We start from the raw sequence: 13,097 nt of genomic DNA on the forward strand, positions 1-13,097 counted from the left end.
AACTGTAGAAATCCTGCCAGGAACAAAATGTTAGTGGGACTACAGGAAAGGATTGTATTGTGGGAAAGAATGAAGAGGGGGAAAAGTGAGGGACAAAAAGAAAAGATTTGAGAAAAGATAACTAAGAACGAGAAGAGAGAAATAGTCTTAATTCTAACATCCCTTTGGTGAACAAAACCAAGTTTTCAGGTTTTCTAAATAAGCAGAAGTTGTGGAAGATAAAAGGGGCAATTAAGCTCCTGTAAATTTAACTGCTTTAAAAGGTGCCCAAAATCTAAAGTCTCCTTCCTGGAGAAAATGATAACCCCTGCTTTCTCCAGTGTACATCTTTCTCTTCACACAGGAAACACCAAGCACCCTAGTGCATGTGTTGATGTCTAGTTGCCTTTTAAATGCAGGTCTCTGTGCATTAATCAGAATTAGACTGTAAAGCCCAAATGAATAACAACTGCCAAGCCCAAATTAATGACAACTGCCATGGCAACCAAGGGGCAAAGCATGACAGGAGAGTACAGTACCAAGAGCCAAAATAAAACTTTAGGAGCAACGGCTGAGTGCAAGAAATCAAGACTCTTTAATGGTATCTCAGACAATATTTCCTCCCCTTCCAATCACTCTGCAAGTTGTTGCTTACACATAATGTTTTAATTAAAAACAAACAAAAACTTCTCAGCAGCTGCTGTGCTCCATGTGGAAGTAAGGAGGGGAAAGCAGTTCCACTAAGGACCAAGCACATCGAAGATGCAGCATTCTGATTTAGAAAAAAGAGCAATTTAAAAAGAAATCCTCACAGGTAAAGTGACTTTAGATGATTTCAGATCTACTGCAAATATTTTATTGGTTTTTAATGCAGAAATGTTGTAAATTGGCAGTGTCCTCAATGCATTTCATGTTTACAATATTCTGCAATCATTGGTATTCTGAAATGTGCAGAAATGGTTACGGTCATCTAAACAAACTAAGAGAACTTCAGATTGAAATTCATGATTTCTCACTAAAATAACAATGAAAAGATTAGCTTTAAAGGATTTCAGAGGGAAATTTATGTGTGTAATCTTACAAGACAGATTCAGAACCTGAACTAATATATGGGCATTCCACATTATATGCATGCACATTTTTTTCAATTTTTATGTGCGGAAAATAATCTAGGAAGTAGTACTTAAAATGCTATAACATTTTTTAAAAATCAACCTTAAGAGTAAAAGAGAAATTGAAAGCCTTGAGCACAAATTTCTCCAAAGTTTACATGCTGAAAACAATGAAGGTACATTAATCTTTCTCATTACATGAGAAGAACCCACACTAGAGGGCATTCTTCTGCAATTTTAATTATGAAACTCACATGTTATTAAAAAAAAAGAGGCAATGGTGTCTCGTTTTTAATATTATAACAAAGTTTGGTTAAATACACAGAGTAAAATAATAATTAAACTCAAACAACATTTATTCCGACACTGTTGGTAATTTTTTTTTGGAGTTATAGTTTGATTAGTTTGTTAAAAAGGCAGAATTTGAATAAAACTCAACTGAGCAGTAATGATTAAAAAATTATTAGATGCAATTAAAACAAACACAACACAACTGAGCCAGCTGTTAGTTTTATATCACTTCCTTACTACAAGTACCTAATCTGCCAAAGCAATCATTATTTTGGTTGTGTTTGCTCAGGTAGAAGGAACCCTGTGTCCAGGACTGGCACTGGGGCACCTGTGAGGGACAGCAAGAGGCACCACAGTGGCAGCTCTTCCCCCACAAGCACAAGGACAAGGACAGACATCTCTGAATGACTGGTGCTGCTTATCCAGAAGTGCCCAGTTGGTCACCAGGCCTTCCTGACAGGTTTCACACTCAAAAAGAAACAATTCAAGTCAGTAAAGATGGAATGTTAACTAAATGTTAATAGTTTATAAAACTCATTCTAACTGCTCTTCATCTCTTTTTCTTATCACTATTAGTATTTTTTGTTCTTCCTTGATTTAAAAAAAAAAAAAATATTTGCTGTCAGTATTTCACAATACTGCCAGTGCCAAATGAATAGTCAAAAACCTTCTGGTAATACTTTGTAGTGTTTCAAATTATTTAAAAAATAATCAAGTCTCACAGAATTGCTCTGTCTTCTTGTTTTAGGACAAGAGGAAATGACCTCAAGTTGTCCCAGCAGACATATACATTGGACATTAGAGAAAAATTCTTCACAAAATGGGTTTTTAAGCACTGGAACAGATTCCCCAGGGAAGTGGTTGGGCCACCATTCCTGGAGGGCTTGCAAAGATGTGTGGATGAGGTACTTGGGGACATGGCTTAGTTGTGGGCTTGGCAGTGTTTGATTAATGGTTGGACTCAGTGATATTAAAGGTCTTTTCCAACCTAAACTATTCTGTGATGTTATTCTACCTAACAAAATAAACAGGTGGTCTAGTCATTTGTTAAACTTTTTTTTCTGTATATCAGCAATTTCTTATCACCCTTTAAGGCATTTGGTTTGCTGAAGATTCATGGTTTTGAAGAAATAAGGCTAAAAAAAAATCTGGCATCCTAGGTATCTCTTCAGGAAATAGAAGGAGTTCGATAATCTTGCATGGACCAGACTTCACTCATATCTCTCTTATTTTGCTTCAGTATTTTCAAGTCAATAAAAAACCCTCCCCGAGGAATAAGAACCAGTCTAATAGTTGTTTTTTTTCTTTTTTTTTTTTCATTTTGCAGTAAAAATTTATCTGTCTCTTCTGACAACTGCTATTGCAACACTTGTTGTTGTTCCCAGGTAAATGCATAATCAGAACAAGAATTGCATAATATTTTTCAAATATTGATATATAACTTCTTTGTATGGAAGAAGCATCAGATAGTTTCAATGCTTTCAGACTCAGTCTTTCCAAGGTGAAAAATATCTGAGAACTAGAAACAGATGTCTGTTTCTTCACAGAAAACTTTCTAAATCTAGCTTTGTTTATAATCCAGGCATTTCCTGCAGGTAAGGATATGCTCCTGACCTTCAAAAACAGGGTAGAAAAGAGCCCAAAGCTCATCACCAGAGTATGTTTGGCCCTTTCCACAATTATAAAAGAAAAAGAAAGCAAATATTATTGTATTTGTTAAAAAAAAATCAGGTGACTTTTCCTATAATCTACACACAAATATGTATTTACATGCACATACAGAAACACACTGTCCACATCCCACTTCCCCCTAACAACTGTATTTTATCTACTAGAGAAACTAATAATCCATTGAGAACTTAAGGACTGTCGATCAATAATTAAAGGCCAACCAACAACTGCCTGGAAAAAAAATCAAGGCAAGCACTGGCCTGAAGGAAATGTTTGAGGGGAAGCAGTAATAAACCGGTAACAGAAAATAACAGTGCCTTGTATGTGTGTTTTTTAAAAAATCCCCTTATAAAAATTATTATTATTATTTAGTTTGAGGAGCTAGTTATGGAAGCAGTATAAAATGATTGCTAGGAAAATGTATGCAAGACCAGTTAAACTAGAATGGAAAGAAATACATCTTGCTTTTTTCTCTATTTAGATATTAGTCTCTAAGGAAGGTGATTTGAAAATCTATTTACACATTTTCAATTGGTTCACAAAGTAAAAAGGACAGAACAGAGGCAGCACTAAAGCTGTGTGGAAAAACGAGAGGAAAGGATCAAGAGAGAGGCACACCTATACCAGTTAGGAGGAATTGAAACAAGAGGATGACAATTTTAACTGAGGAGTTACATCAAGCAATGTAACTTAAATACCAAGGGTGGAAGTCCATGGGTGCTGTTCCCATGGTACCTTAGATAATAAAGCTTTTTAGGGTCCACTCAGTGGCTGCACAAGAAAAACAGAACACTTGGTTGTATTGCAGTTTCTCATCAGCAGAATTACTCTCATTCTGGCTCCCCAAGGGGGGCAGAGGAAGAGGAGGGGCTGAACTCCTCTTTGTGCTGACCAGAGACAGGACACGAGGAAATGAAACAAAGCTGCATCAGGGGAAGTTCAGATGGGACACCAGGAAAAGGTTCTTCACTGAGAGGGTGACTGGCCACTGGACAGGCTCCCTGGGGAAATGGCCAGGAACCCTGTGAGTGCTACAGGAGCATCTGGACATCTTAGTCACATGATTTTGTTGTAGGCAGCTGTGGGAGGAGCAGGGAGTTGGACTCAATGATCCTTAAGGGTCGCTTCCAACTTGAGATATTCTAAAGTTCTGTATTCCAAAGTAATTAATTTTCTCAACCACTTGACTTTAGAGTGATAAACAAAATTTCAGTGTTTCTAATAGGAAATAAAACCAGCCTGGAATTTCAAAACAGTACAACAGGCAGCCTGCTAAACTGAATTTATTCATCTGCCTCTCAGAAGAAGGATACTGCTAATTTATTCTTCCCCTACCTTGCTCATGTGTTAAGACAAAAAAAAAAAAAAAAAAAACAAACACACAAACAAACCACTTTACCTGTTAAACTAACTAATACAGAAAAAAAAAATTTATGGCAGAGTACTAAAAACTTATGACTCATAAGAAATAACAGTCTTTTCTTTTTGACTAAGAAAATTACTAGAATAATTAAGTTCCAGGATGAATGGAGTAATCATGACTAGCAAGTCAGCTTTGCACTGTAAGAGCCAACATAAAGCTGTGGAAGCCCAGAAGGAAATAGCTGCACAACAAAGAATTCTTCAGCCCTTTTATTTCACCCATGACTCCCAAGGTTGAGCTGTCAATGCCACTGCCACCCAAGACTACCAAACAAGTGAAACACCCTACAAACATGCCCTCTACCTTTAAAATACACATGGAGCAACAGAGTCTTCTACTAGAATGTGGATATTTAAGGAAAGAATGAGGTAGCCTTTGCTGTCCTCTTCAGTAGTAACTTTATTCCTTGAACTTTTGGGTGTTGAGCATTAGACTACATGCACAACACACATAGGTGACATAGGAGGAAAAACCAGTGATATGTGGTTCTCAGGAAATAATTCTGATGCAGTAGGAAGAAAGACTGTTTGAAAGGAAATAATCTAATTGGAAGCCTGCATTAAATGAAGCAAGTTCCTGGATTCTGAAGGACACAAATCTCAGAGATGTGCTTTGCCATTTATTTCTAGGCCTACAGAAGAAAAAATACACTGCATGTAGATATTTTCTATGTGTCATATGGAGATCTTTTATCTCTTTATTATGTTTAATTTCAAGGAAAAGGTAGGATCAAGAGGAAAAGAAGGAACTGCAGAACAGGGCTGACAGGGAGGATTTCAGAATAATTTAAAAATATTTCATTTGAATCCTGATAATCTGTTCTATAATATCATCCCAAGCACTTCACACAAACCAGGTACTGGCAGGATAAACAATCTAAATGGGGTTTGGTTAGTTGGGTTTGGTTTAGTTTCAGTTTTAATGTTACTAGGTTTTAAAAGAGCTCTGTAGTGTGACACAAAATAGTTTACATTTAGATTCATAACAGCAGAAAAAAAGAGACAGTAGGCACTACTTATGCATTAGCTGAGAAAATTATTTCCACTGTTATGTGTAATTTTACACATCTATATTGGCAAAATAAACTTGAAAAAATGTAAACATTCTTACGCTACGTATTCCTGCTCATCTTCTGCTTGAAAGTGGTAAGTTCTGTTATCTGAAATAAAGAAATACATCTTTTCATTTGGCCCATGATAAAAGTCAATGTGTCTACATACTTGGTACTAAAACCTATTTGGCAGCTAAAGCCTTCAAGAGAAATTTCTCTTAAAATGTATCATTAATCCTTTATTCATAGCTATGGATAATAATTTTAAAAAAAAGAAAAAAGGAAGATGAAACTGTAAATTTTGATTCACACCAATTTTACGTATTTTAAAAGTCTTAAGTTTTGAAATAATAAAGAAAAATAAACACATGGATCAAATCTTACCCTTTCAGAAGTCAAAACTGAAATATAATTAGGAGAAGAGGGTAAAATTATTTTGTTCCTTTTATATAGTTTTTCCCTCCAGTTGAGCCAAGAAAATTGTTTTACTAACCAACAGATGAAAACATGAAGTGGCTATTATCTCCCACAAACAAAAGTTTCCCAGACTGTCCTTTTCAATATAGAATGTTGGAACTATTTGTTGGTTAATACTCTGTAAAGTCTGAAAACACTAAGTTGATTCATCAAAAGAGTTTTTAAAACCAGACTGGATACAAATAGCTGCTGTACAACACCAAAATGGGAAGAAGGGGAACCACAGGAGCTTTAATGCTGAGAAGAAAAGGCAATACCAGTTTTCAGACAAAGAAAAATATATTTTAGTGTAGGCTAAGGGAGAAAGAAATTTGGTCTCCTTGTCTTCCTCATTCCCTCAAATAATACTCAAAATCAGAACAATGACTGAAAAGCAGGATAAAGCCAAAGGTCTTTTCCCTTTCCTGATGGATACAGATAACACATGTTCCACAAAGCTGTTAAACATCTTTCTGAACTTAGGGAGCAGCACATTTGCTGCATTTCATGGCTTGTCACAAACAAACAGCATTTATGCCACATCTACACAGAGAAAGGTTCTACATCCATTTGGTCACCATCAAAACCAGAGGCTCTGAATACTCATGAGACACTCTGTGTGTCTGGATACAGACCTGAACTTTGAGCTCTAGCCTTGTGTTCTACTCAAAGCATCTTGCAATGACATTTTCAGAAATCCCAGTAATACAAGATGGTACTAAAGCTGCTACATACGTGATATTAGATCAAAGGACTTCTTATCTTCAGCATTTGGCTTCACCTGGCAGGTCAATAAATTCAGTTTAGCTGGTTGCCTGTTGGACTAAAAAGAAAATTTATTTTATTTTAAAAATGTATTGATTTAGGATTATTTTCCCTTTCTGGGAGTGGGCATGTATGGTATTACTTAAAGCTTGGACATGCATAAATATCCACCCTCAAAAAGCAGGAGACCAGCATCACTTGGTCTGATGTGGTCTCTCAAAAAGGACACATTGCTAAATCTAAGCAAAATTAAAATCTTCATGGTCTCACTTTATCTGAAAGGGATCAAAAGAAAAAAACTTAAATTTACAAGATGCTGACATTAATAGTTTTTAATTGCATTTCATCAACAAGGGCAAAACTACAATTCAGTTTTTCATTACAGAATGCCCATATTCCAAGTTTTCTCCCATTTTAAATAAATCAAAGTTATAACCCTAAAACTTTAAAATAGAAGTGGAAAGCTGAAGATCTGGAGTTTCAGAACTCAGGATGAATACCAATACCAATATTCTGTGCTGTAATTAAATCACTTAAGACACCATAAGTAAATGTCTATTTGAGGAATTTGGGGTTCATACAGGTAGTAAGCTTTAGAAATTGAGGGCTGTCAGTGGAATTTGGGGCAAATGGGGAAAAGAGGTGAGGAAATGGGACCATATTCTTTAACAACAGCAACTCCTGTGCTTGTTTCCAACAAGTTTGTGTTACACTTTAGCACTGTTTTACAGTGTTACACAGTTTTAGCACTGCCTCCCCCATGATCACCTTGGTGCTACCTCATGACTGAGCATTCCTAGGAAAATCCTTCAGATATATGCCTGATTCCAAGAACTCACTGGGAACAAAACTTACAGTATTTCAAACTTTTAATTGAAAGCACTCAAAATACGAAACTCCTTCACTCATCTGTCAGACTCTAACCTAGTATCAAATACTTCCCAAGTTCCCAAACTACATGGTTCACATACATATCATGACAATCCTTAAAGCAAATCTATTTGAAGTATTAATGGAGAAGTCTGTTCAATACATTTTCTTATTAAACTACTGATAAATTCATTTCATAAGCTACAGTTTTACAAAACTTCAACAGTCAGAATCTGAAGTAACATCCTTTTTGCAACAGCATATTAGCAGCAACAGATTCAGCAGGAAAGAATGCTATTTATTGTTTTCACATAAAGGTATGAAAATAACTTACCGTTGCATGTGAGATGGTAAGAATTCCATTTTTAACAGTGCACTTCCTTCTTTGCCATACTTTCCTTAACCTATATAAGAAGATAATACCAATTTTAGTAAGTTGATATGACTTCAGAAGACATAAATATCATTATAATTTTGAGACAATTAGGTTTAGAAAACAAACAGATGCAGTCAAAATTTGACTAAATGCTTCATCAAAAGAAACTTGGAGATTTGTGACAAAACTTAATCATCTTTTAGAGAGTTATAATGACAATAGCTTTCTTTTAACTATTACTATTTTTTTATGCTTGCTTGTCATGCTTTTAATATTTGCTACATTAAATTCAGTTCTATGTTCAGGCTTGAACTTTGGAACTCACAAGTACTTTTGGATGTGCATTAGGAGAATAAGCCTGAAGCAACCACAGCAGAAAGCTGTTAAAATTAGAGCCTGAACACAGCAGTAGATTTCACTATTATGTGCTACCAGAACATACCCATCACTCTTCTTTAAAAGATAACCTTTCTTCTCACTGCCATACTCCTTATTCCCCTGAAGCTGATGCATACTGTACCCTCCTTGCCTGCTCTGTGAATCCTGAAAAAGGGAAACACAACATTAACATTCTCCTGATGTGCACAGTAAACTTTCCTAACCTTTAAGCCTATTTTATTTTTTCTTCTCTATAACATCACAAATTCATAAAGATTAAAAAGGAGAACTCCTACTGCATGTTTTACATTCATAGGAGAACTTGCTTTTACACCACATGATTTTGAACTAGATGCATGTTCAAGATTTAATTAATACATTAGGCCTCTGATGAAAATATGCATCTCAAAACAAAGACTTTTAGAATAGATATTTAATATTGCACAATCTTATAAGCAAAAGGCTAAGATAAAATTTAAAAAAAAAGAAAACAACAAAATAGAGCATGCATATATATATACAGAAACACATATATAAAGAAAGACAAATGATAATAATTTTTTTTTCCAAATAAAAAATATTTATAATTCATGAGTTTTAGTGAATGAAGTCAGCTGAAATAACTTTTGGCCTGATCTAGTGAAACAATTAAGTGAAATGGATTAACTTGTTACAAGTACATCAGAAAAAAGAAATCCCCCAAATTCATTAAAACATTGACTTACTCTCCTAGACTTCGATCACGAAAGGCAAAAGCAATAGAGGAAAGAGAAAGCAAATAATTTGAAACAAGAATTATTATTCATTTAAAAAAACATGTCCCTTGAACATAAATTTTATAGCCCCCATTGTTAAAACAATGTTTCCCCTTTCTAAAGACACTAATAGAGAGAAGGCACGAACTATTTTTTAGGCATACTGGTATTTTGTCTCATCCAGTAACAAAATATCACAACAAAATTCCAGGCAACCTGGCATATATGACATTGGCTTCACAAAAAAACTAAGAGGACTGCAGGATCAAATTTTAATACATCTTCCAATCTTTGTAATTTTAAAATCGCCTAAAATGATAGTTATATTGTATCCTCCACCGCAGGAGCTAAATCTGAATTTCCACTGAAAAATATCAGGCCCAAAGTAAACTTTAATTTTTGCAAGTATATGCAGAAAGCTAAACTTAAGGGCACATCAATTTATTTTTGAATATAACTGTGAAACAACAACCTGCAAAACATTTGATAAGATCCCGCCAAAAAAAAACCAAACAAAAGAATAGGAAGTTCAATTACTGCCTTCTCAATACCCTTTCCTCTCTAAAGCAGAGTTTCTTACTACCACAACCAATACATACTGAAGATTACTTCCTCTTGGTTTATCCAGAGTGCTTACAATTGATTTTCATTTTGTAACAAGTTTGCCACAGAGTTTAGGGAAGAGCTTTGGTAAAACTGGCAGTTGTGGAAGCAGCACAGAGGCTCCTGCAAGCTGGGTGCTGCCAGCAGTGCTCACATCACCACAATCAGTTTGTTAAAAGCAAGTTTCAAATCCCCATGGGAATTAGGGAATTAATCCAGCTGGTATTAGCATAGGAAAGAACATAATGAGATATAGTTCTTGTTGCAAGTAGTACATGAGATGGAGATTTGGAGAAATAAATCAAAATGTAAAAAAATCGATGAAACAGATACAAAACATGATTCCAAAAATTAGCTATATTCAACTTAATGCTGTTAAGTTACATTTGCAGCAATAATTAATAGACAAAGATAGGGAACAGAAGTCTGTATTAAAAGGCTCCGTTTCTTTTAAAATTGAAGCTTCTAAGGATTTGAGCATTTTGCAACATATAAGATCAGATACTTTACACAATTAGAAGTACACTAGTATTCACTAAAATACTTTTTCCAAAAGCCATAAACCATAATAATTTTCCAAAATTTGATAATTCTTGCACAAGGTAACAGAATCTGCCTCAGCTTGACATGAGGACAGCACAAGAGTGGCCACAAGAGACACTGCTTGTGACAGAGCCAATGTCAATGGTGCTTCCTGCAGTGCAGCTGCAGCACTGGCACTGCTGCACAGCCCAGGATTCAAACATGTCAAGATGTGCTCCTCCAGGAACCAGGTAATTGCAGTGATTACAGTAATGCCTTTCTCGCTGATGAAAGGACAGGTATGCCACAAAAATGTGCAAGGCTATTACAGATGCCCATAATGCTAAATAAGCACCTTGAACAAGTGCAACAGTGGAACAGGAGCTGCATCATGAGACCTCAAAAAGGTCAGGACGTCTCACTTCTCTCACAGCACCTCTAAAGAGGTTAAGGGTAGCAGCACTTACAATCTGGACAGGAATCACTAGATTCAATTGCCTTCTCTCAATCAAAAAAAAAAAAACTTTTAACTATCAACATCTAGGGCCTCAATTTTATTATTTCAAACTGCTTCTCTGCCAAAGCAATGTTTAGTAAGAATACTTCTGATTTTTTACAAATGCACTGGAGAAAATCCCATTCATTTAATGTTCTTCAATAATTTCATTAATCCATCAATTTTCCATCAATGGGATTATAGGACACTAATATAAGTAGGAAAATGTATACTCAATCATAATCCACCAGGCCATCTGTCACAATAATAAAGCCCAGCTTTATGTACTTGAAGATTTGGATATACACAGTGATGGAGGCTGACTGGTGAAAGCTCAGACCACATCAGGCTTTGCTGTCTCTTAATCAAGGAGTAATGAATGCTGATCTGCTGCTTCAGGAGTAAACACTAAATACCTAAGTAACACATAGTTTTATCAAGCTCCTCAATTTCTGCCAGCATGATTACGCTCTGACTCATGTCATGTAGCAGAATTTCATGACTGAAAGTCCTCATGTTGATTTTCAGAGAGAAACTTGAACATCAATGTGAACAAATGGTTATTTTATCAAAAAAACCTCCCGATTCTTTCATTACAGCATTTCTCTATCTCTCTCCTGTGATTTGCCTGGATATCTGAGAATCACACTACTGCTCCATTTTCTTTTAAGACACAACTTCAATTCTCTTCAAAACAAACACTTTATTTTTTATATTTATAACTTTATATACATATATTATACATATATACACACAGAGTTTTTCAAGAGTCCTAGAATTTGACCACACTGCAGTTACAGTCAGAACAGTTGCACAGTTTATTTTGGTGATGCCTGTGAAGCTACCTTATTTCAACATGGATTCAAGTTTCAAAATTTGACTTCACATTTATATTTGACTTTACATATATATTTTAGATGAGGTATTTTACTATATATTGTTTACTATACATCCAGGAAATAGGTAACCAAAAATCCAAATATTATATTTCACTTGTTACTCTGACTCATAATAATCTATGAGCAATTTTGAAACTTGACTTGTATGGACTGTACCATATGCAGCCATGAAGGCACAATACGCTTCTGAAGAACATCCACCCATTTGTCCTACTTTATTAGCCAAGAACTGGCTGATTGTCAAGAAGTATAAACTCAACAACATATGCAGCATCCAGGAGAGGAGATGTTCTCCTTTGCTTCCAAAATAATCAGCTTGTGGAAGAAAAGATACATGAGAGGAGAGCAAGTCTTGTGCACTGTGTTGGGAATCAATTCCCAATGAAGAATGAGCAGGAATTATGTTCAGAGTGATTTAGATAATAGGGGGATTACAAATGTAATGCCTGTGTGGAAAGCTCTGTAAGTGTTATGGAAGAGACCTGGTAAGTCCATGTGCACATTGGAGATGGAAGGGAAAAAAAATACCAAACTGAGAATCAGGAAAGACTGTCAAGTATGAGTTAAGGGCAAACTGAGCACTAGAAAGAGCTGACAGCTTTGACAGTAAATTGGGATCTATTCAAAGGTGCTCTGTGGTGCTCCTGTCAGCATTTATGCCATGAAAGAAATTCTAAAAAATATGTAGAGTATGTTTTAAGGCTGTGTTGTCCTTCAGAATGGTGAGATTAGAGATGCAGGAAGAGGAACAGCCTCCTGGCCAAGGTTTGCCTGCTATATAATGTACACCTGTGTTACGTAAGCAAGCATTCAAAAGGAAAAAAATCCCAACACTGTAAGGAATTACTTGTCCATCATTCCTTATTAACTGTGATTCCACATTAATTAATTGATTAACTTCAAGCCACACATCTACACACAGTGGCCATGATCACAATGGGCTATCTATAGAATTGTGTGACAGCCCATGAAAACATTTACACCTATTACTTGCCCTGTTTTTTCAACAGTTTCAGAAGAATTCCAGGAAATTAAAGATTTTTTAGCTTCACAGCACAGAAGGGAGATTAATGGAAACTACTTTGAAGAGTATGTTTATTATTACATACACTGGAAAACCAGGGCAGTTTTTGAACAGAGAGGTTGTGTACAAAAATTTCCTGGAGTTTCTAGAAGGATCAGTAAGTAAATGATGACTGATGCAGTGTACCTGGACTTTCAATGGGCACTTATTATTCTTTATGAAAGGGAAAGAATTACATTGCTACAGGACAGGAGGAAAAGTTCTCAGGTGACATAACAGGTTAAAATCATGAAACAGCCAAATGAGTTTCACAGAAAGCTGTGCCAGCACATATGTCTAACACAAACAATATGGAAAAGGGTGAATAGTAAACTGTCAAATTTTGTTAGATGCTATTAAATTATTCAGGATACTCAAGAAAGGCTG

General features: G+C 35.6%; 1 protein-coding gene across 4 annotated transcripts in view; it reads right to left on the reverse strand.

The window, feature by feature from the left end:
- ASAP1 (ArfGAP with SH3 domain, ankyrin repeat and PH domain 1) overlaps positions 1-13,097 on the reverse strand; it is a 144,056-nt gene that overhangs the window by 39,549 nt on the left and 91,410 nt on the right. For 2 of the 4 annotated variants that reach the window (XM_064397175.1, XM_064397165.1), the window contains 5 exons: positions 9,098-9,106; positions 8,437-8,537; positions 7,953-8,022; positions 6,719-6,806; positions 5,587-5,635 (listed from right to left, as the gene is read on the reverse strand). In XM_064397175.1, the coding sequence (XP_064253245.1) occupies positions 5,587-5,635; positions 6,719-6,806; positions 7,953-8,022; positions 8,437-8,537; positions 9,098-9,106 (317 nt within the window). The remainder of the gene's footprint in view (positions 1-5,586; positions 5,636-6,718; positions 6,807-7,952; positions 8,023-8,436; positions 8,538-9,097; positions 9,107-13,097) is intronic. The other 2 variants (XM_064397184.1, XM_064397158.1) reach the window with 1 other exon arrangement.

Source organism: Passer domesticus, chromosome 1 (assembly GCF_036417665.1).
Source record: "Passer domesticus isolate bPasDom1 chromosome 1, bPasDom1.hap1, whole genome shotgun sequence".
Classification (NCBI taxonomy): Eukaryota; Metazoa; Chordata; class Aves; order Passeriformes; family Passeridae; genus Passer; species Passer domesticus.